Source organism: Lemur catta, chromosome 9 (assembly GCF_020740605.2).
Source record: "Lemur catta isolate mLemCat1 chromosome 9, mLemCat1.pri, whole genome shotgun sequence".
In the NCBI taxonomy this organism is placed as follows: domain Eukaryota; kingdom Metazoa; phylum Chordata; class Mammalia; order Primates; family Lemuridae; genus Lemur; species Lemur catta.
Genome location: NC_059136.1, coordinates 23,822,315 through 23,846,320, shown reverse-complemented (window position 1 = coordinate 23,846,320; position 24,006 = coordinate 23,822,315). Strand labels below are relative to the sequence as shown.

At 52.8% G+C, this 24,006-nt stretch overlaps 1 protein-coding gene across 7 annotated transcripts; it reads right to left on the bottom strand.

The window, feature by feature from the left end:
- Window positions 1-183: 183 nt before the first annotated feature.
- Window positions 184-23,806, bottom strand: TOP1MT (DNA topoisomerase I mitochondrial). Of its 7 annotated transcripts, none has more exons than XM_045561353.1 (14): window positions 23,743-23,806; window positions 15,737-15,852; window positions 12,803-12,924; window positions 8,923-9,045; window positions 7,965-8,152; window positions 7,114-7,258; window positions 6,596-6,739; window positions 6,223-6,408; window positions 4,087-4,233; window positions 3,831-3,945; window positions 2,319-2,446; window positions 1,817-1,911; window positions 839-988; window positions 184-358 (listed from the first exon to the last, which is right to left on the bottom strand). In XM_045561353.1, the coding sequence occupies exons 3-14, from the start codon at window positions 12,902-12,904 to the stop codon at window positions 256-258; spliced, it is 1,626 nt and encodes a 541-aa protein (XP_045417309.1). In that variant the 5' UTR covers window positions 12,905-12,924; window positions 15,737-15,852; window positions 23,743-23,806; the 3' UTR covers window positions 184-255. The 7 variants fall into 7 exon arrangements, with proteins under 7 accessions (XP_045417309.1, XP_045417302.1, XP_045417305.1 ...); XM_045561346.1 differs by lacking the exon at window positions 23,743-23,806 and adding an exon at window positions 19,356-19,493; XM_045561349.1 differs by lacking the exon at window positions 23,743-23,806 and adding an exon at window positions 19,356-19,493 and having other exon boundaries at window positions 4,165-4,233.
- Between the last annotated feature and the right edge of the window lie 200 nt (window positions 23,807-24,006).

The window sequence follows — 24,006 nt, the reverse complement described above, 5'->3', positions numbered from 1 at the left end:
CAGCACCTGTCTTAGAGCAGGCTGCTATAACAAAATTCCATAGACTGAGTGGCTTAAACAGCAGACATTTATTAATATTTCTCACAGTTCTGGAGGCTGGGACGTCCAAGATCAAGGTGCCAGCAGGTGTCAGGGGCTTTTTTTTATATGATGACATAAGAAAATACTTCTGGAAAACATTTCATTGTACAAAATTTCCCAATATTGCTTTAATAGTGAAAAAACTATGAAAGTTTCAATGGAGACACAGAGCTATTAGAATTCAAAGTCTTCGCCTGCCATGCCAAGCGCCCAGGCGAACTTCTCCCTCTGTGTTTTGTTGTAGATCTTCTCCACGGGCACCCCGAACCTCTTACACCTGCAGAGAGGACAGTGTCAGCCCAGGCAAGCCAGCAGCTCACCCACCTCGAAGACCAAGGTGCTCTGAAGAGAAGTGGCCTCAGTGTAGCTGGGAGACCAGAAACTACATGTGCGAGGGAGGTGTCAAAGACTATACCTACTGCAGCTGAGGTGTCCACTGAGTGGGGCACTCGGAACACAGACATGGCCACTTCCCACTCCGGTGGGAGAGTGAGCACCATGATCGCTCTGTGTTCCAGGCTGCCAGCCCTGCCCCAGCCTCACCCTGCCCATCCCAAAGCTCAAGGGAGGGAGGACTAATGACACAGGACTCAGCCTCAGGGACATACCAGTCAGTCAGCCCTGTCAGGGAAAGGACCTGTGCTGACCGTGGAGGGCATAAGGGACACAGCACCAATGAGACTCAACTGGGGCCTCCTGGAAAATCCAGGCCCCTCTCAAGGCTACAGGTGGGAACCATGACCCTATGCCTACACACCAGGCGATGCTGATCCGAGGGTCCAGGTAGTTGAGCTTGGATGTGCCCAAGGCCACCTGTTTGTTCTCCTCCTTGTCTGTGGCCTGTGCGCTCAGCCTTGCCAGCTGGTCCTGCAGCTTCTCCAGAACCCGCCTCTTCTTCTCCAGGAAACTGGCAAAAGAAGACAAGGCCTCCGGTCCCCAGACCACGGCAGGAGGGCGCAGGCCAAGCCCCTGAGGAAACCACACCTCTCCCCTGCCCCTGCTGCCATCCCTCCTGGATGTTGACAGTGACATGACTCAACGTGGCCAAAAAGTGAAACCACCCAATGTCCATGGAGGGATGAATGGACACAGTGTGGTCCATCCATACAATGAAGTATATTTGGCCATAAAAAGGAAGTTAGTTCTGATAGATGCTAGACAAGAGTGAACCTGGACATCATACTAGGTGAGAGAAACCAGACACAAAAGGCCACATACTGTACGACTCTTTTTCTATGAAATGCCCAGAGCAGATGAATCTAAAGACACAGAAAGTGGATGAGTGGTTGCCAGGGGCTGGGTGAGCGCAGTGGGGAGTGACTGCTGAGCGGCTCAGGGGTTCTTTTTGGGGTGATGTGAATGTTCTAAAATTGTAATGATGGTTGCACACCTCTAAATATGATTTTAAAACACTGAATTATACACTTTAAGTTCCAAAAATTATATCTCAAGCTGCTAAAAATAAAAAACAAGAGTCAGAGCAGCTGGCAAGCCCTGCGCCACGCTGACCCCCTGCTGACAGGCCACATCGGAGGGGGCTTCTCCTTACCTGGCTCCACAGTGTCTCACATTTTCCCACAAGTACTATAGTTAGTATTTTTAAAAATTGTGATATAATAAAAAGGTAAACAAAATTGGCCAAAAGAAAGCTGAAGTCCAAGGCTGACCACGCCCAGGCTCGCACAGGCTGGCCCCCAGGACATACTCATGTCTAGGAGTGGCCCCCCACGCTCACCTCCTGGACTTGCCATCCCCCTGGGTCTCGTGGTCAGCCTTCGCCCTCTTCAGCTCCACCCTGGCCTCAACCACCTGCTCCTTCTTCACCTTGATCTGCAAAGGAAAGGGGCCCAGGCAGGGCTGTTCCCGTCCCCACCAGGTCCAGCCCTGGGGCCATTGTCCACAGCCTGCTGGCCTTGACAGGGTGCATGCAGCCAAGAAGGCTTTAGACCCCAAAGGTACCACCTGCTCCAGCACACCCGCGGGGTCCCTGCTCTGCTGACATCCTTCCTGGACTAGAGCACACAGGCTGTGTCTCACCAGGAAGACTGGGACCTGGCCCCGGGCAGCCTGGCTTACCCGCCACCAGGCTCCAGGGAGCACCTCTGCCCCACAAGAACCCTCCATGCCCACCTATGGGTGGCTCATCTGGCCTCCTGGGGGCACCAGGGAAGAAGGAAGTAAGAGGGGGAGGAGGGTCCATGAGGGACCAGTGAGGGGCTCTCCTGTGAGCTGCGTACCTTTGTTTGGAGATTCTGCATCGACTTCTCGAAGGCCTTGGGAGTTGCTCGCTGATGGTTGCAGAGAATGGCCACGGCTCGGTTGGCGCGGTTGTAAGATAAGATCTTGGCTGCTATGCTGTCTTCAGCTGAGCAAAGACAGTCCATTAGAAGCAGCAGCTACAGTGACCGCCATCACCCAGAACGCACCCTCTCTGAGCCTGCCTTTTTCAACATGTCACAAGTTGGAGCCCCTTCCACTGGCACAAGGATCTTGCTGGGACGGTCACTGAGGTTGGTGCCCCACCCAAGGTGGCCCAGGCCAGGGGTCAGCTGGGTTCAACCACAATAGCAATGCCTCGGGGTGGAGGAAGGTGCCTAGGAGCCCAAAGGTGCCCCTCCGGCCTACTGGGGGGAGCTGCCTTAGGAGCTGTCTGTATCCGGTGGCCTGGGGGGTCCTACCCTGTCATGAGTTCCTGGTGACAACACAGAGGCCCATGACCAGGACACAGTGTGCTGGTACCTGGTTTCACGTGACACCATCCTATAAGGTACCATCATTTCCATTTTCTAATCAGGAAACTGAGGCTCAGAGAACTTAAGCACCCACCCCAGATCACCTGTCCCAGTGGCCACTCCTCTTCACATGTCCTCCTGCACCTGCCGATGCCAGGACAGGGCAGCGGTGCCCCACCCAGGTTTATGAACTCCACTTTCTCTCCCAGGCCTGGCCTCGCCCCACTTCCCCGGGGTCTCCTGCCTCCTGCAGGCTGATTCCTCTGCTGGGGACTCCCCCCACCGAGGCCAGCAAACTCCTCCTCGTCCCCTCAGCACTCTGTGTTCTAGAACCTGCCCAGACATGGCCCCAGCTCCCTGACAATGTCCCCAAGGCAGCACAGGCCCACTGGCCTCTGAGGCCCACAGCACACACAGAACTCATGCCTGGATGTCTGTACATCCACGGCTGCTGGGATGCAGTGGGGAGCACCCCACCCCGACCAGAGCTCCTGGACCACCAGGCCTCAGCACCTCCTCGAGGAAGCCCCCCTTGGAGAGCAGGACAGGCGGTGGGAGACACAGGCCCTGGGCTGGGCTCAGAGTGAGGCGTGAGGAGAGGGCCCCAAAGCTGAAAGGAGCTGGGACAGAGGCCCAGAGGTCGGAGGTGGAGAGAGCTAAGTAGCTGAGCAGCAGGAGGCAGTAGAGGCTGCAAAGTGCAGAGGTGAGCTGGACCTTGAACTGACTCTGAGGGCTGGGGGAGGCAGGGCCTGGGGCCTGACTGCAGGGCTGGGGGGACTGCAGAGAGCTGAGCAGGAGGGGTGCCCTGCAGGGAGCACAGCTGAGGACCAGCCACCCCCACACCCCAACCCCTTCCTGTCCAGGCCAGGCCAGCTGTGCTCCTGATACAAGCCAGCACCTCCCTCCTCCTCCCCCGACCCTTCCCTAGGACCGGGTCCTGCACCCTCAATCAACAGGCGGCTCCTGCCCAGGAGCCCAGCTGGGGCACAGGGACATGCTCCCCACCACCTGGCTCACCGCGTGTCAGCACCCGCAGCTGCTCCTGCAGGGTGACAGAGGCGTTGTAGGTCCGGAACACCTTGGCCGTCAGCCCTCCCATCAGGTCCTGAAGATGCTTGTTCAGGCTGGCCGTCTGAGCTCAGTAGGAGGAAATGGGTCTCTCTCAATGTGGTTTCATGGCGTCCTTCCCAGCCTCCCGCAGGGAGGAAACAAAGGGGAAGGAAAGAGTTGATGGGTCAGGACACAGGTAGCCCTGGGCTTGCTGTGAACGGACCGAGCTAGACTCGGGGTGCTCACGCTCTCTCCCTGGATCCTGCCACCACCAAGCGCTGGGGAAATTCAAACAGCTCACAGTCAGTCTGTCGAAGAGGTCGTCCCCAGGCTCTTTGTTTTCCATAAACAGCTGTAAGTTCTTGTACACCTGAAACAGAAACAATAACTTCAGCCCTGGAGAGTCCTGTGGAAAAGACTTGTACGATGAAAGCAAAACGAGGAAAGCAGCCTCTTCTGAAGATACAGGAAACAGGAATTAAATTAGGAGCCAAAGGAACATTTGCACCATTACAGCTTGGAAACCTGCAGTCAGTTTTCCTGGAGAAATGTGGTCCGAGCAGCCGCAGGTTCACCCACCTGGGAGCCAGCGGCATCTTCACCCCACGTGCCCGGCCACCCATGCAGTCACTCACCGCTAAGGCACCTACCACCAGTGTGTTCGGGAGGCCAGAGTGTGGCTCTTGCCACTTTGCAAACCCACCAAGACGAGCCCTCCACCAGGTGACCCCAAGTTGAGGGCCCCGTGCTTAAGGCGCCCCCCACCACAAACCCACCACGAGAGGCCCCGCGCCCTCACCTTGATTCCCCACCCACTGATGAGCCCAATTCTACAGGCCGGTGAGGTGCCGGTGGCTCCCAGGAGGAAGCTTGGGAGCCAGAGGCACCACCCCATAAACTCCCTGTGCCCCAGCTGGTTTGTTTTCTCATCTTTCTTTACACATTAATTTTTACACTGTTGGTATCTTGATAAAACTGTTTCACAGCCTGCGTTTTCCCTTACATCATAGGCATCTGCTGTTACTAATATTCCTCCCAACACCATTGAAATGGTGCCTGATCCTCCAGGCAGACCAGAGCCCTGTGCAGGCTCTATCTGCTGCCCACCCTGCACCAGGTGACGCTACAGTGCACAGCCCCTGGCCTCTTGTTTTCTTTGTTGGCCTCAGCCTTGTATCTCCATGAATTCATCCCTTAGGACAGCCTGCACCCCCTCTCAGAGGCCCACCTGCCCCGCACCAGCAGTTCTGTTCCCCTGCTGTCCTCGATACCTGTCCCCAAATTTCCCATTTCCGATTTTGGATGGCCCCACTCCACGGCTGGGCCACATCTGTGCCTGTGAGGTGCAGGTGGCTGGTGTGGGGTCTGCTCGGCGTTGCTGCAATGCGGTGCCCACCCAGACAGGGGATACGATCACCCCGCAGCACGGCCATCCCGAAAGGCTTGCGTGCTCCCCCCATTCCGATGTTCCTGCCTTCAAACTGAACTGCAGACCAGAAACCAACCTGACCCTTCCAGACTGCATCCGTCTGTCCACCAGTGCTGCTGAACACAGCATTCCGGTCACGGTGGTCACCACAGGCTCCTCCCCTGCACCACCCTTCCCAGCAGGGGAGTCAGGGACATGGTGGGAACCCCCAAAGGGTTAGGAGACCCTTCCCAGGTGTACTGGGTTGAACAGTTTCCCCAAATTCATGTTCTTCCCAGAACCTGGACTGTGACCTCATTTGGAAACAGGGTCTTTGCGAATGTAATTAAGACATGATCACAGTAGAGTAGGGTGGGCCCAAAATCCAACATGACTGGGGTCCTTATCAGAAAAGGAGAAGAGACAGAGATAGGGAGGAGATGGCCACGCGACGACCGAAGGAGAGGCTGGAGCAATGCATAGCCAAGGACGCCTGGGATCCACGGCCACCACCAGAAGCAGCCGGAGGCCAGGAAGCATCCTACCCAGAGTCTCAGAGGGACAAGGCTCTGCTGACACCTTCATCTCGGACTTCTGGCCTCCAGAACTGAGGGACAATAAACATCTGCTGTTTTAAACCACCCAGCTATAGCACCTCATGAGACCAGCCCTGGGAGACTTGCCTGCCAGGTAGGCGATAGAAGCTTACAAAGGTGGGTCTGGTTCGGGCCCTTCCTCCCTCACAGGCAGGGGCAGGCCTCGCCATCACCCCACTTAGCTGCGCGGAGCACAGCAGGCCTCGCCTCCAGCAGCCAGGACTTGGCAAACAGGCCACAGACCCCGGCTGCAGCTCCACCACACCCCTAGAGAATGCCCAGGGCTGCCGCGTATGTCAAGCAAGGATGGGCAGGTGGGCCCCAGGCGTGAGGCCTGCAGCCACCGCGCACTCACAGGCTTCTCCACCGGCACTCTGTTACAGTAGCGGATCGAGTCCTTTCCCAGGAAGTCGAACTCCACAACGTGCTCCTGGCCATCAGCCTCTGGGTGCAGCCGGATGTGTTCCACTCGGAGGGAGCAGCAGCCCACGGTGTCAGCTGCCTCCCCTTCCTCCTTCTCATTCCCTGCTCTCAGCGCCAGCTAGTCAGGGTGGAAACCAGTGCACATGTGTACATGCATGTATACACTCGTACACATGCCCTGCACAAACACGCATGCACACACACACACACCCCAGACACAGGCCCGCCGTCACCACACCGCACCTGCCCAACCCAGAGAACCTTGATGAACAGTAGCAGAGAAAGACCCGGGCAAACCACCAAACCTTATCGATGAGGTAAAGGGCCACCGCACATTGTCTTCGCTTCATTTCTTGTGATTTCCAATCTGCCCGATACTGAAAACGGATCTCATCTACAACCCCTTTCAAGCGTCGAGCTATTTCATACTTTTGCCAATCTTTCTCCCTCTAAATAAAGAAAATTAATAGTAAAGAAACTCTTCGTATCCCCATTAAATAATTTTGGAGAAGCTGTGACTTTCCCTCCCCCACCTCACACATCTACACTCGGAGCTGGTGGGGCCAGGGACAAGGGGCACCAAGTCCAACTTCAGTGAAATCTGAAAGGAACACAAACATGCAAACGTTCCTGGTTTTCTTTTAAGACGCCTGGCCGATAGGCACAGTGAGATCTCCACACTGGCTGGCTGGCTCCTGGCCACTCTGCCCCTCACGCACCTGCTTGCCGTTACTGAGTGCAGCCCCCAGGCCAGCCCCTGCCCCTGCCCGCCTGAGTCCCAGGGGGCTTCCTGGAAGGGAACACCTCAAAGCCTCATGCACACCTTCAGCTTCGAGCTCGGGTTCAGCATGATGTACTTGATGGAGCTCTGGATGTTTTCTTTCCAGGAGGCCAGCCACATGACAGTGTTGTCCGACCGTACCTCCTTCCACTGGTGACCCGCCGGTGGCTCAGGAATCTTTGAGTCCCTGTGGCAAAACAGAGCCCCAAACATAACTTCAAGACCTTGTTCTCAGAAACATGAGCAAAAGGAGTCTCTCTGGGGCACTGTCCCACACGGTGGCCCACAGGACTGGGTGGGGCTCCTGACAGAGACTGGCCTCAGGACCATAGCAGCCCCAGCCCACCTTCTGCACACACACAAAGACCTGGGTCGGCCCAGGAAGCTGGGTGGCTGCCCTAGCAAGGTGTCCACGCTGCAGCTCGGACTGACAGACCACAGATGCTGCAGCCCAAACCAGCCCTGCTGCCCGGGGTCACTCAGGCGGGGCTGTTCCTCGACACTCTGGTCACACAGACTGTCAGTAACACAGCAGTACCAAAACCACCAAACTCTTCCATGTGTTCAAAATACTGACGTGCCATTAGAGTATCCAGATAACGTGGAATATGAAAAAACATAGGTTGAAAACATGCAGGAAAACTTTCTTGGTAGGGAAAAATCTCAACCACAGGAAAAGCGAGTAGGATTTCTGGTCACAGGCACCCCGTGCGGAATGTCCTTGCCGGGCCTATGCTGGGCCCTGCTCCTGGCTCATTTGGGAATGGCACATGGAGTTGCCAGCCCCACGTTTTTTCAATGCGATTCACTCTCCCAGGAACAGCGAAGGAACAAAGCCTCGCCCCGGCAGCCAAGGCCCCGTGCCCGCAGCAGCACACCCTGCATGGCCGCACCTGCTGCAGTTGATGACCACGTCCTCCGGCAGGATTCTCCTCTTCACCATCCCCATCTTGGGGTGGTCACCACGGCCCTGGAACAACCCGGGTGGCTCTGTCTTGAAATTGCCTATTTTTTCTCGGTGACCATCTAAAAAACAGTAGCCAAACTCTTGCCGAAGTTTTTCTTTTTCTTCTTTTAGCTTCTGAGTTAACAGAATGGTATGTGGGTGTTAGCACCACAGATAATAGCACAAAGGTCAACCCCTGCAGCTAACCCAGGACTCGCTCCTGCCTCTGCTAACTTAGCTGGGCCCCTCAGAGCCCTCTGTGTGCACAGAGGTCTGAGGGGACGCGGTGCGGGCATGCACCGCGGGAGCACAGAGGCTCAGCTGTTTCAGACGCCAGCAGTAAAGCCAGGCAGAGGGAGCGTGGCAGCCCCATGGGTAGGAGGAAAGCTAAGCCAGGTTTTGGAGTAAACCTGAGTCCCTCTATAACCAGTGACTAAGAAGGGCCTACCCTTCCCTAGGAGTCTCCGGAGGTCAACACAAGAGATCACACAGCACAGCAGGCCCGTCAGGCTCAGAGCAGCGTGACACCGGCTCCCCTGCACAAGTCCTGCCCTCGGCCCACAGGCCCATCCCGAGTCCGCCATCATCACTGCCGGTGAATCATTCACCCTATTATCCAAACAGTACATTTGTCTTCAATGTGCTCTGGGTAAACTGAACTACATCATTTTAACCGTATTAACTTGACAGTGCCCAAGACCTGGATGGCACCACAAACCTTGGGCTGTAACCACACCTTCTAGGGGACTCTCACGTAAAAGAACTGGACAAGGGGCAGTCTCATGAGAAGAGGCTTCTCTAAGGCGATGGGGCCTTTCTCAGCCCCTGCGCCAGACTGGCCTCTCAGTCCCAGGGGCCACTCGCATACCAGCCGCTCAGGGTCACCAGTGCTCAGGGGGGCTGACCTGCTTCTCCTCCCTGGGCAGGGCTTTCGGGGCTGCAGCTTTGTCCACAAAGTATCTGTGCATCTCCGTGAAGTCACACTTGTCTAGGTGCTTGATGACTTTTCTCTCTTCTACTGTCATTTCCTGCACCAAACCAGAGAGACACATGCTTGCAAGTGGGCAGAGCACTAGCACGATCACACAGCACGGGAACCCCCAGCTGGGGGCCCATCCACGGAGACAACATGACATCTGCAGCAGGGGAACAGACTCCAGGCAGAGCGCCAAGACCCCCCACCGACCATCAGCCAAGAGGGACCCAGGTGGGCAGGCGCAGAAGTGAGCTGAGGCCCTGGCGCTTCCTCCCAGGCGCTCTGAACCGGGCCACAGCGGCCTCACCTGGGAATAGCCCCCTCACAGGTACCATGTGGAAGGTGGATGCACAACCACAATGTGCTGAGGACTGACAGGTATTGTTCAAAGTGCAGCATGGTCACCCCCTGCATAGCCCTGCAGAGTCCAAGGCCCCAGCACACATCCCCTGAGCTTTGCTCTCACGGGGAATGACAGAGCCCAACTACCACTCCCAAAGCGGGCACTAGAACCCCTAGCCCTCCTCAGCGAGGACTCCTGGACCCCACGCCACCATCTAGGTGCAACAGATCCAGTCACAAGCAACACAGGACCCCCCCGCCCAGAGCCTGCCTCCCACCCACAGATGCAGAGTACACTACTGCAGGGGTGGGTAGGGTGTCCAAGGGCACAACTCTCCAAAAGCAATTTAACATTTCAATTGGCAAAAACTTTTGATTCAATAATTCCATTTTTGAGATCCCACCCTAAATAAATTACTCAATGTCAAAGTGATGATGATAACTACATCAGGGACAATTTGGAGAAATAATCCAGAAAGAGGTAAATAAATTATAATGAATTCATTCAATGGAATATTCATAAAGAAAATGTCTGAGTCCACATGTGTTGCTATAACAAAATACCTCAAGACTAGGTAATTTATAAATAGAAATCTACTTCTCACAGTTCTGGAGGCTGGGAAGTCCCAGATCAAGGTCCCAGATTTGGCATCCGGGAAAGCTGCTCTCTGCTTCCAGGATGGTGCCCTGAACCAGGTGGGGGGGGGGGCAGGTACGGAAGGGCAAGGGGGCCTGGCCAGTTCTCTCCGCCCCTCGCAGACACTAATCCATCCATGAGGCTGTTCACCTCCTAAAGGCCCCACCTCTTAATACACTGCAATGTGGATTAAGTTTCAACATGAATTTTGGAGACACATACATTCAAACCTCAGCAGAAGACAGTATGATGATTAACATGGCTAGGCATTCCAGAGTTTTAACTGGGGTCAAAAAAGCATGGATGGGCAGCATGGAAAAATAAATATGATAAAATGGCAAGCGGGAAAAAAAAACATTATATGCACACTAATCACATTAAAAAGCCAGAATACCGGAACATGAGACATTGACATGAAGGGAGGATGGCAGAACTACAGGAACTGGTTTCTCCTCTTATTTCCTACACCAAAAAAAACTCTGTACAGCCCTGTGGCCAAAAGCCCAGGCTCAGAGTCACCGTCCACGGTCCAAAGCCAGAGGCTCTGCCACTTAGGCACCACAAGACCTGTTAACCGATCGCCACGCCCATCTCTCACTGTGGGATGGGGAGGATGATCCCACCTCCTTTTCTGGGGAGCTCAGGTAGGGCACCACCGGCAAAGGATCAGGTCCCTCCCTGCATCTCACCAGGCTCCATCGGGTCCATCACTCACTGTTTATGTCCCACCTGCTGTGCAACGCTGCCTACACCCTGTCTTTGTGAAGGCTGGAAAAACTACTAGACGGACAAAGAACAAAGCTAGACAATAACTTGAACCCCCAAAGCTGCAGTAACAAGGCAGTGTGGGGTGGCATCGAGACAGAGGAAGCAAGTCCAGAATCAGACCCACACACAGAGGGACAGGCAAGCACAGTCTCCAACAAGCGGTGACAGGGCTATCAGATAGCCACGTGCAAAAACTGATCTTTGATCCACACCTCACGCTGTTATCCAAAATAAACTCAGATGTTAGACCTAAATCAAACAGACCTAAATGGAAAACCTAAAATCGTAAAACTTCCAAAAAAAACCATAGGAGAAAATCTTTGTGACCTTGCATTAGGCAAAGATTTCTTAGACCTAACACCAGAAGCATAATCTGTAACAAAAAAACGATACGTTGTTCTTCACTACCGTTAAAAACTTCTGACCTTCCAACAACATTGTTAAAGAGAATAAAAATATAAACCACAGACTGGATGGAAATTTTTTGCAAATCACATTTCTGATAATGGACTCACACGGATGAAAAAATACTCATCATAAAAGATTAAAAAACTGGGTCTTCTAAAAATTTAGCCGGGGATGTGGTGGCACAGATCTGTAGTCCCAGCTACTCGGGAGGCTGAGGCAAGAGGGTCACTTGAGCCCAGAAGGTCGAGGTTACAGTGAGCTGTGAATGCAACACTGCACTCCAGCCTGCAGTCTGGGTGACCAAGCAAGACCCCGTCTCTTTAAAGAAAAGAAAAAAAAGAAAGAGTAAGACTGATAAACTGACAAACTGAATAATTGATAAATTAAAATTTTCTCAGTGAGGTTCAAAGACCTCACTGAGAAAGCAGTGGCAAGCAAAGTCTGAGAGAACATTCACAGCACATGTATCTAGCAAAGAACTTACAACCAGAACATATTTTAAAAACTCCTACATATTAGTAAGGAATATGCAAGCAACTCAGTTTTTCAAATGGACAAAGTTCACAAAAGAAAATATCAAAATGACAAACAGGTACACAAAAAGATGCTCAACATCATTTGTCATTAGGGAAATGCAAACTATATCCACAATGAGCTACCACTTCACACTCACCAGGAAGGAAGCCTGGAACCCTTGTACGTTGGTGGCACATGGACGGTACCACCTGCAGTTTCTAGCAAGCCGCACCCACGTGCAGCCTGTGACCCAGCAATCTCACCTCTAAGTCCCGTGAGGGGTAACTCATGTGCCCACACCCTGACCCACGTGGGAATGTGCCCTGCAGCTTTATAACGGAAGCCAGAAAGTAGAAACAATTAAATGCCCATGAATAGGAAAATGGACAAACTGTGTAGTCACACAACAGAAGAAACACTACCCAACAACAGGGAGGAAGAAGCTGCTGGAACAGCAACCTGAGGCTGAAGCTCAGAGGAATCACGCTGAGAACGACCCTGGGAAGGCACGTGGGGAGTCACAGGGGTGCCCGCACTTAAAACTCAACTGAACTACATACTCGATTAGTACAGACTCACATGTAACTCAACTTTTAAGAAGGAAAAAGGAAAAAACCTTAACGTAGCACCGTTATCTTCAAAGAGCTTCCCACCCGGTGTCTGTCTTCCTGGGGGCCAGGAAATGCCATTGTGGCCTCTTCCACTCGCCCTCGTCTGAGCGCCAGAGGCCTTTCAGCTGTAATTTAGCTGTCCCTTTCAGCTGTCCCTGGAGCAAGGTTATAGCAAAGCTGGCTCCACGCTCTGCCTGCCTGGGCAGGGAAATGTCTAAAGGACACCAGGCCAGATGCTGTAGCACCACCTGCAGCCCCAGCTGCTTGGAGGCTGAGGCGGGAGGATCACCTGAGGCCAGGAGTTCAAGGCTGTAGTGTGCTATGGCTGTGCCTGTGCATAGCCACTGTACTCCAGCCTGGGCAACAGAGCAAGACTCATCTGTAAAAAAATATAAAACACAACAGAGAGCACAGGCTGTGCTGAGAACACACAGTGGCAACTGAGAGTGTACAAAGGCTGCCTAGAGGCCGCAGCCAGTGGCACCACGGCCTGCAGGGGCCTGGCCAGCCTGGTCAATGGCACTTACCTTTCGCCAGTCGCTGAAGAAGTTATTTTGGAAAACTTCCTTTGTTGTATATTCATGATCCAACATTTTCGCATAAAAAGTGGCAACCTCTTCAGCTGCCATGCTCAATTTCACAGGCTTTCCTGCAGACACCAAAAGACACTCTGCTTTAGGGAGACAGCTGATGTGACCCGTTACTTTAAGTTATGCACCAATACACACGATGCTAAAAGCAAGAGCTCGGTTTTTACCTTTTAGGTTCAGAAGCACATTCTAAATTACAAATGATTAATGCACCTGCATACAGGTAAAGGCCAGGAGGATCTCAAGTAGATCCTGAGAACCCTGGAGAAGAATTCAACAGCTACAGTCATTCACACTTTCCCTCCTTTAATTTTGCTATATTTATGGTATTAGGTCATTAAATATGCAATGTCCGATTTTGAATCAAAAGTGTAGTTTATTATATCTCAAACAAGAAACAATACAATTAATCAAAAATATGCACCTAAACCATTAACACAGTTTTGCCATCTTAGGGGTAGCTTGCTTATGCCAGCAGCGAAGAAGGAGAGTGAGTGACAATGAAATTACAAAAGGCATTTTCCACAGCTTGTTGAGAACTGAGTATTTTTCCTTGCAAGAAGTGGTCCAAAGCCTGGAAAAAGTGGTAGTCATTTGGTGCAAGGTCTGGTGAACATGGAAGATGACAGAGAGTTTCCAAGTCCAGCTGCTGTAGTCTGAGCAGCGTTATTTGTGCAACATGTGGTCCAGCATTATCTTGCCAGAGAATTGGCCTGTTTCTATTGACCAATCTCTGCTGCTTAATCACAAGCATCCTCATCATTTCATCCAATTGGATGAAGTAGACATCGCTGTAATCAGCTGACCAGGTTTCATGAAGGGGTAGTGAATGATAATAGTGCTGGACCCCCAAACAGACACTATTAGCTTTTTTTGATGAATATTTGGTTTGGGGCTGTGTTTTGGCACTTCGTCTTTATCCAACCCTTGTTCTGAATGCTTGCAATTGTCAAACAGAATCCATTTTTCATCACACATAACAATACAGTGTAGAAATGGTTCAACTTTACGTCATGACAGCAAAGAAAGGGAAGCTTCGGGATGATTTCTCTTCTGACACTCATTTAATTCATGAGTTACCCATCTATCCAGCTTCTTTGCTTTGCTGATTTGTTGAATAATAATGTCAAACCTTGCTGCTAATTCATGCCTAGGTTGAGATGAATTCGCTTCCACTACAGCTTTCAGCTCATCATTATCCACCTTGGTCTCAGGTCACTCACATGGCTCATTCTCAAAATTAAAATCACCAGAACGGAACTTCTCAAACCATCGATGTACTGTGCATTCACTAGCCACATCCTTTCCAAACACTTCCTTGGTATCTCCAGCTGTCCATGCTGCATTGGTTCCTTTCTATTTGTGGTAGACATGGGGATCTCGCTCTTGGTCAGGCTGGTCTTGAACACCTGAATTCAAGCAATCTTCCCGCCTCAGCCTCCCAGAGTGCTAGGATTACAGCACCAGCCTCCCCTACATTTTATTCTAAATCAGCACAATTTAAAGACATGGGTGGGGACTGAGCAGGCAGAATGCTCACAGTGGGGCCCAGGCCAATCACCACGAAACTTTTCCAAATGTATGTTTAAAAATCTTTCAATAATAAAATGTTAGAAAAATAAATGTGTATTAGTTCGGTAATAAGGAAAAAGGCATTCGTGACGAACAGCGGCAATCCTTCCCAAAATTAGCCCCTCAGGAGCACAGAGGATGTGAGGCCTAGCACAAGCCCAGGGGCTCGCTCCTCAACTCCCCGTGCAGAGCACACAGGCCACCATCTCTGGCTTGTCCCTCTGGGCCAGCAGCAGCCTGGTAGGGCACCCTGGGCAGGCGCTGCTAGGATGGCCTGGTGCAGCAGGGAGCGCTCACTGCAGTCCCCTGCAGCCACCACTCCTCCTACCAGGAGCCCACACATGGGTGCTTGGGCTCTGAAAGCACAGTGAGCAAGAGTCTCTGTAGCTCAGAGAAATAGATTTTAAACAAAACTTACATCCAGGGAGTTCTGTAAGTGTGAGTGTGACCCAGCAGGGGCCAGGGAGGTGAGTGCTCCAAGAGTCCCCAGCAAAAGATAAGAGGTACAGACGGAATGAGAAGGTGCCAGCCATCAACCAGCACAGGCAGAGCCTGCCGGGAGGGTCAGAGTGATAAGGCCACAAGTACGGGCTGCTAAGCACTTGCCTGGACCCCAAAGGAGAAATTTGCTTTTTTTAGAAAGATCTCTTCTAAGAGAGATGCAGAAAATGGGCTCAAACAGCTAAAACAAGCAGCACAAGAACCAAGCAGAAGCTCCCAGGCATTGGAGTGGAGAGGATGAGGGCCTGAGGGTGGTGAGGGAGGGTGCGATCCTAGGGCCCCTGGGGGTCCCAACTCTGAAGATGGCTCAGCGCTCCTGTAACTGTGAACGCATGTGTGCGTGTGAGTATAGTGTATATACCGCACAAACTCGGAACAAGGAGACCGAGGTTAGTCCTGCACACAAACCCGCACGGCCGACTCAGCCTCAGGAGAGCTCCCAGGGCCCAGCAGGAAGGGGATGGCTCTGCCTGCCCAGCTAGGTGAGCTCAGGATGAGCTTTACCACCTCCCCACTGCAGCCTGGCACACACCATGGTTTCTGGGGGATGCCAGGCAAGCCCCCACACTGTTGCTGCCCTCTGTGCCTTTGGCCAGTGGATCACGAGCCTCTGAACTCCAGCCCGGGTAAGCGGCCCCTGCACACCACCACTGCGGTCAGTGCACCAACCGTTGACGCTCATGAGGAAAACTGCAGCTGGGTCTGAGGGAGTGAGTCTGGTACCAACACGGGGGCCCCACCCAGGGGTGAAGACGGGCAAATCACAGCCGGGGGCAGGCCACTCGCTGGCATCCTCACCGTCATAGAAGAAACGAACTCCGTCCGGAAGGGGCTCATATGCAGGGGCAAAGTATGGGCCTCTGTGCTCGAGCTGTCTCCACTTCACCCGGTCTGTGCTCTTCTCCTCTTCCCACCTAAAAAGACACAATACCAGAATGCGTCACTCCCGTGGGTGCTGACACTGTGGGCCAGGCCCTGGGCTGAGCCTGTTCTGCCTTTGCCCACGTGGCCCCTGCTCATGGCTCCTGATAGGTGGGCACTGTGGCCTCCACTGTACAGGGGAGGAAAACAAGGCCTAAAGAGCCAGGTGAGAGGCAGGTGGCCACCCTGCTGGGGCTGCCAGCAGGGATTCGAACCTGCCTGACCTCAGACCCCCGTTCCTGGGCACCTGACTACCTGACTCCACCTCATTACCTGTGTTGGCCAGGTGTGCTGCTGCGTCACCAACTCAAGCAAACTTGGCTGAGTGGGAAAGGGGTAGGGAATGCTCCTCTCTGAGGCTCACCGGCCTCTCCCCAGTTGAAGCCCCTCAGAGCTGGCCTAGAATCCTGCACAATGTCTTGACACTGTCCCACAGAACCTCTCCATGTGACTGTTTCATTTGCTAAAGGGCCTGGCTGTGCACTGTGAAGGGAGCTTGGAAACCAAAGATGAGACAGGTAGGACATGGCAGAAAGCAAGGCATGTGACTGTGGCCCCACAGAGGAGTGGGGCAGGGAGCCTCAGGGGCTCTGGGGAAGGGCTCCTCATGGGGTATGGGACACCACCTGTCAGGCACCAGCACAACATGCCCCCAGATGGCTCCCTGCTGAGGTCCCCTGTCCCAATCTGTCCCCAGATCTTCTGGAGACAGGACTTTCCTCTCCACGGCATCCCTTCCCATACAAGCCTGGCTCTGGAGGCAGAGGGACATGGCCCAGCATGGTGGCCATCGCCTGTCCTGACTCTCCACATGAACGCTCATCGTCCATCCATCTGGGCCTAAGAGGTCTCCCAAGGGTCTGCGTTGAGCCAGTGCTGCGCTAGGTCCTGAGGACACACAGATGGCCAAGGAACCACAGGGAAGACACAAGCTGAACTCAGATGCCGAGACGTGCCTGGTAGAGGGAAAGAGGAATGGGGCTCGGCTGGCAGTGGTGTGGGCAGGGCTCTCTGCCCCTTAAGGCTCAGCTCCGTCAACAGAGCTCAGAGAAGAGCAAGTCCAGCACGAGGGACAGCAGCGCAGCATCCTCAGGGAGACAGGCTTTGGCGGGAGGGTCAGGGCCACGGTGGGTGAATGGAGATGGCAGACACATGCTTCCCAAGGAGGACAGCAGTAGCCTGCCCAGACCACACAGCAGGTTTGCCAGAGCCAGGAGACCCATGCTGAACCTGTCCGTGGCCAAGCAGGTCCCCATGGGCCTGGTCACTTGGATGAGTTCCTAAGAGCAGCAGAAGCCTCTGAAGGGCTGAGAAGCATGGGAAGCACGTGAGGCATTTCTGAAAGGGCTCTGGCTGTCTCTGCAGAGGAGGGACCTAGCAGGGTCAGATGGGGGCAGATGTGGGAGGAGCTGATAACCCATCAGAAGGTGATGGGTTTAAGAACACCCTAGGGTGGAATCAAGAGGCTCTGGTGACAGAATGTGTGATATGTGTAGGTAGTGAGGGGTGGAGGAGGGGAGCACAGGACAGGGCTTGTCCCAAGGCAGAGGCAGACACTGCAGGCAGCACACCTTGCTTCACAAACACTCAGAGCTGTCCAAATCCAGAAGCCTGGGGGTGGGGGCGGGGGAGAAGGGCCTCTGCTGATTCCATCTGTCCCATTAGAACAGCCCCACCTATTTTACTTATCTATGGTTTTAGGGCCTTCAATAAACTGCCTGCCCTATTCCAGCAAATGCAGGGTGGGGCCAATAGGAGTGCTACTAAGACAGTGGATTTTCTTTTTTTTTAAGAGACTGGGTCTCACTCTGTCACAAGACTGGAGTGCAGTGGTGCAATCACAGCTCACTGCAGCCTTGAACTCCTGGGCTCAAGCGATCCTCCTGCCTCAGCCTCCTCAGTAGCTGGGACTACAGGTACACACCACCACACGCAGATAATTTTTTTTTTTTTTTTTGGTAGAGATGGGGTCTGTGTTGCTCAGGCTGGTCTTGAACTCCTTGCCTTGAGCAATCCTTCCGCCTCAACCTCCCAAGCAGCTGGGACTACAGGTCCCACCATGCCTGGCCAATTTCTCACAGAATTGACTTAAGATGCATCCCAGTTTCAGACGTGAGAAAATGTGAAAACACATGCATCTTAGAATTGACCAACAAAACCCTGAGTGCCAAGTTCTTCACCAAAGCCTCCTGGATAGAATCATACAATCATCCCCATTTTACAGATGAGGACGTTGAGGTCAAGGTTCAACACCTTGCTGGCCAGCAGCCAAGCAGCTCTGAAGACTGGGTTTGTGCTCAAGCCCACCGAGGCAGGTGGGTGGTGGAGTGCTGCACATGGTGATAACGTTCTATTGTCCTTCAGAGATCCAGGTACCAAGCACAGCCATCACAAGCAAGCAGCTGTAAAAGGGAGCTGTTGCTCCAAACTACTTACCCACGCCTGCCCAACTGCAATTCAGCAGCTCTTCTGGGAAAGCATCTGCCTGTACAGCTACTAAGAGACACACACTGTCAAAGGGGCCTGCAGGCCAGCCCCGCTCCACACGGGCTAGACCTCTCTCCCTCCCCGTCCCTGGGCTCTCTGAGGCAAACAGGGCATTTCTGCTGCATGGCCCTGGGCAACTGTCCGGGCTCCTGGCTGCAAATGAATGACAAATGGCCAGTCTAGAAAGACACCATTCTATAAACACTAAGGGACAGGAAATGGGGAGACTGGCCAAGGGCACAGAGATGACCCTTGAGTGCTCCGCATTCATGCAGAATCGGTCCTGGAAACACCTGGGGACCTGAGAACCCAGACTCCAGGAGAGCGGGAGTCTCAGAAGACCACAACGGCAATGTAAGCTTTCCATAAAGTTCAAAACCAGGACGGGCACAGTGGCTCACGCCTGTAATCCTAGCACTCTGGGAGGCAGAGTTGGGAGGATCGCTCGAGGTAAGGAGTTCGAGACCAGCCTGAGCAAGAGTGAGACCCCGTCTCTACTAAAAAATAGAAATGATCTGGACAGCTAAAAATATATACAGAAAAAATTAGCCGGGCATGGTGGCGCATGCCTACAATAATCCCAGCTACTCAGGAGGCTGGGGCAGAAGGATTGCTTGAGCCCAGGAGTTTGAGGTTGCTGTGAGCTAGGCTGACGCCAGGGCACCCTAGCCTGGGCAACAGAGCGAGACTTTGTCTCAAAAAAAAAAAAAAAAAAAAAAACCAAATATCTGTGCTGAAGCCCAGCCACAGCCGCATCAAAGATGAAACCGAACTAAAAAAATAAAGGGGGACGAAAACCCAAAGGGGGAAGCAGGGTGAGATCAGGCGGGGCCTGCACATCTGGGCAACACGTCGTTCAGGGGATTCTGGTCCTTAGTAACACAACTACACACCACCTCTCGGATTACGTGGCCCGGCTTTTAGCAAAAAGCAAAGAAACGCAAGGCCACACTGGACCTGGCACCGACTTTCTGTATCTAACCCAGCCCAGGGCTCGAAGCCGCCTTACCCAGCTCTGCAGTCCTTCTGCGTCCTGCGCCGGCGGGGGGCTCCCCGGGAGGCCGAGCGGCGTGGGATGTCCCCTAGCAAAGCGTACGCCGTCTGGAGCCAGCGCCCAACCCAAACCGCACGCATCCGCCACGCTAGACAGTCAGGCAGCAGTGCCGGCCCCGCCCCTTCCCAGGCGCCACCCCAACGACCCCGCCCCCAGTCCCGCCCCAACCCCGCCCCACGCAGGTAGCTAGGGCGCGGTGCTGCGGTGCTGCGGTGCTGCGGCAGGGGGCGCTGCTGTGGGGGAGGGCGCGCCTGGCAAGAAGCCAGCAAGGCAGGCGACCCGCTGGATCCCAGGCCTGCAGAGAAAGGTGTGTGCAGCAGGGCCACTTCCGGTCCTGCTGCAGCGCTGGTTTGCCTGCACTCGTCGTCCAGCAAAACTCCCACGCTGCGCTGGGGGACCTAGATCCAAATCCAGTCCCGCTGACCCTGCAGCTCAGGACGTCCTGCCTGTCAGGACGCCCCACAGCCCACACGCCACCACTGCACTGCTCTCTCCCCAGACCCTCCTAGAGCAGGGGCACCCAGCAGGTCCTTCCTAAGCATGGGCTCTCCCTGTACCTCAGGAGAAGGGGACCTCACATTGTCAGGGGCCCTGCCCCACCGTGCACAGTGAGGCTGCATAAGCAGCAGCAGGTACCAAACCCCAGCACGTCCAGGACACAGAAACCGACAGACACCCCTGCTATCCAGCCAGTGCAGCCCCACAGGAGGTGCCTGTGAACACCTGCCCTGAAGTCCTGCAGCATCAGCACTGCTACCAGCCCCTTGCCCCAAGACCACAGACCATGAGTAATCACAATCGTGGTCTCCTTCCCTGCACTCACAGTCCCCAGTGCTAGCCTGGCCAGGGTGTCCCCACTGAGCTGCGTGGCCAAGCAGCAAAACCTCTAGACCAGCACTTGGGGGCGGCCCTGGGCCAGCAGCAGGCCACACTGGCTCCACCTCTCCTGGTTTTGCAGCCTTCTTCAACTGTAAAATGGGGGTGCCAGGACTTTGGGAAGTAGCTGAACTCACACGCATCTTCACCCTCATACCTGGTGGGCTACAGTGGAGACAGACAGAGAAGGAGGTGGGCCTGTAGCCCTCCCACAGCCACCAGCCAACTCAGTTTCCACAGATGTCTCATGGCTCAAAGCCATGAACAGAGGTGATGGGCTGCACTTCCTGGCTTTTAGGACTGAGGCAGGCTTTGCAGGTGCCCCCAACATTTCAGAATGAGCAACTCAGCTGCTGAGGGGGCCAACCTTCCTAAGGGCCCACCTCCCACAGATGCTGCTAAGGGCAGATGCATATATTGTTCCTTACAATCCTTTTTCCAAACCAAGAAGTAAATCCCAGCACAGGCCCACTATTCCTTCATAGAATCCTGAGGCCAATGTGTTTTCCAACTTAGATTCTCAGGCTTTGTAAAAGAAAATGTGGCAGGACGAAAACCGTAAGATCTCTCAATAGGCAGAAAAAGCATCTGACAAAATCCAACACCCTTCCATGATAAACAAAACAAAACAAAATACCCACTCAAGAAACTAAGAATAGAAGGGAACTTTCTCAACCTGAACAAAGACATCTACAAAACCCCACAGCCAACCTCATATACAATGGTGATAGGCTAGATGCTTCCCCCGAGATCAGGAACAAGATGAGATGTCTGCGCTCACCATTGCTATTCAACACTGTACTGGAGGTTCTCCCTGGAGCAAACAGGCAAGAAAATGAAATAAAAGGCATCCAGATTAAAAAGAAAAGAAGTACATCATCTCTATTTGCAGATGGCATGATCTTGTCCATAGAAAATCCCAAAGAATCCACAAAAACTGTAAGAGTTAATGAATGAATCTAGCAAGAGTTGCAGGGTAAGCAATATGCAAACATCGGTTGTATTTTTAACCAGTAGCAATGACCAAACTGAAAATGAAATTAAGAAAACAATTCCATTTACAATAGCATTAAAAAAATCCAAGGAATAAATTTAACAAAAGTAGAACAAAACTTAACACACCGAAAACTGTAAAACATTGCTGAAAGAAATTAAAGACAGCCTACATAAATCAAAAGCCATCCTGTGTTCATGGCATGGAAGACTTCCTGTGCTTAAGACAGCAATGCTCCCCAAACTGATCCAAAATTTCAACACAGGCCCCACCAAAATCCCAGCTGACTTTTTTACAGAAATTGGCAACCTGATCCTAAAATTCACACAGAAATACAAGGGAACCAGAATGGCCAAAACAATCTTGAAAAAGAAGAACAAAGTTGGAGGATTCACACTTGCTGATTTCACAACTTCAAAGCTGTAGTGATCAAGGCAGCCTGGCTCTGTCATAAGGACAGACACACAGATCAATGGTTGAACGAGGGTCGATACAAACCCAGACACCTACGGTTACTTGATTTCAACAAGGATCCCAGACCATCCGATGCGGAAAGGACGGTCTTTTCAACAAGTGGTGCTGGGCTACCCACACACAAAGAATGATGTCAGACCTCTTTCTCACATCATACCCAAACGTTAACTCAAAATGGATTAAAGACCTAAGTGTAAGAGCTAAAATTATAAAACTCACAAAAAAAAAACATAGGTGTAAACTGTTATGACCTCAAATTAGACAATGGGTTTTCTTTTAAAAAGAGAATACAAAAACTCTTACCACTCTACAATGAAAAATAGATAACCCAGTTAGAAAATGGTTAAAGGATCTGAATAGCCATTTCTCCACAGAGGAGACACCAATGGCCAACAGACACATGAAAAGATGTTCAACATCTCTAGCCCTCGGAGAAATGCAAATCAAACCCACAATGATGTTACCTGGCACCAGGATGGCTGCAGTTAAAATGGTGGGGAAGGTGTGGACAAGCACCCTGCTGCCCTTAGCCAGAGCCATGGTTGAAGAGCTCTGGTCCTACAGACCAGGATGGGTTTCTACGAACTACCTGCCAATATCCATGTGGTTTATGGCCTCTCCCTACCCCCGTGTGCCCTCTTCCTCCCCAGACCACCAGAGGATTATCCAGGGAAGGATGAACCAGGCTTCACACACAGGCTCCTACTCAATAGCACATCTTTGGAACAGGCAAGAGGATTCCCAACTTGCAAGAGAGAAAACAGGCTTAGAAAATTAAGTAACCTTCCCACAATCAAACAGCTGCTGTCAGAGCTGACACCCAAAAAGACCTTTCCACCCCAACCCTACGGCCCCAAAGCTGTGCAGTGACTGCTTCCCAGGTAAGAGGCAGCACTGCCCACAGGCCCCCAGTGGAGTTCACATGTGTCCAGAAGCCACACAGCAAAACAAACAGATCAACTGAATACTAGTGATGTATTTCATTTCAACCAATAAATCCAAAATATTGTCATTTCAATATAATAAACAGATGGCTCGCTGCTTTTTTCTCACACTAAGCCCTGTATATCTCCCGGGGACAGCCGTGTGGTTCGTGCCCACATCCAGGCAGAGCCGGGGTCAGAGCGACGATTACAGAGTGGCCGAGTCCAATGTCTGCTCCTCTACCTCATGCTGTGTAACCTTGGACAAGTTACTTAACTTCTCTATACCTCAGTTTCGTCATGTGAAAAATGGATACGCCAATATGTACCTTACGAAGGACTGACCAAAAGCAATGCCACACAGTGAGCACTTCCTCATGGCTGTCACCGGAATCCAGAAAACCGATAGCTCCAAACTGCCAATGCAAGAGAACATTCTGGATTGTACCCCACATCACTCCAGCAGCCTACAGTGGGCCAGCAAAGGACAGTGCCACATCTGTACATCACTCCCACCCCCGACCTGACCGCAGGAAAGCAGCCTGGGTGGTCCCTGTCCTGGGGAGAGGGAGGCTGGGCAGCAGAAGAGACGGAGGGTGGGTGGCTGGGTGGGGTACCATTTCCACCTGCTGCCTTCCTCTTTGCTCTCCTGCCCATTCTTGCTCTCTGTCTGTGGTCTGACTGCCTCCTGGCCCTTTTCCTTCTCTTTTCCTCTGGATACCCCACCATCCACTGGCTCCCTCTCCTTCAAGGTCTCTCTGCTTCTGGCTGGCTTCTTGCTGCCCTGGGTGCTCTCTTCCTTGGGCTTCCTGGCGGGTCCTCCACCAGCCGGGCCCCACTCACTCCCGCACTGAGCTCTTTCTCTCTGGCCCATTCATCTTCCGCCAGGTAGCTAGCTTCCAATTTTCCTTCCTTTGGTTTTCCAGCCCCTCCTTCCCCAGCTTTGTCGGTCTTCCTTCTCTTTCCCTTTCTGGAAATTAAGTTCTCCGACTTGGACCTGCTGTCCTGTGTTTTCTCTCTTATCTTTGTGCCATATACTTTTTCATTTTCTTCTTTCCTGATTTTTTCAACCCACCTTTCTCGCCCCTCCTTGTCCGCACTGTGTGTGTGTTTCCCTCCTGGAACTCTTCCTTCCAGACGGGCCCTGGCCCTGTCCTCCCAGCAGGGCTCAGCTCTGCACCTCCACTCTACACTGGTCTCTGGTCTCTGCTCCTGTCTCGTGGGGGCGACTGCGCTCGTCCATCCTCTTCCTCTCCAGCTCACTCCTCTCCGGCTCCTGCAGCAGCCACCCTTTTTTCTTATGCTCCTGCTCCCTGCAGCTAAAGCTCCTGTCCCTGAA

Coding starts and splice junctions, on each gene's coding strand:
- TOP1MT (XM_045561346.1), bottom strand. CDS start 19,480: ATGCGTGCGGTTTGGGTTGGGCGCTGGCTCCAGACGGCGTACGCTTTG. Junction 8,153..8,922: donor TGCCCAGGGAGGAGAAGCAG/GTCAGCCCCCCT, acceptor CTGTTAACTCAG/AAGCTAAAAGAAGAAAAAGA. Junction 6,409..6,595: donor CCCTTTACCTCATCGATAAG/GTTTGGTGGTTT, acceptor CACCCTGACTAG/CTGGCGCTGAGAGCAGGGAA.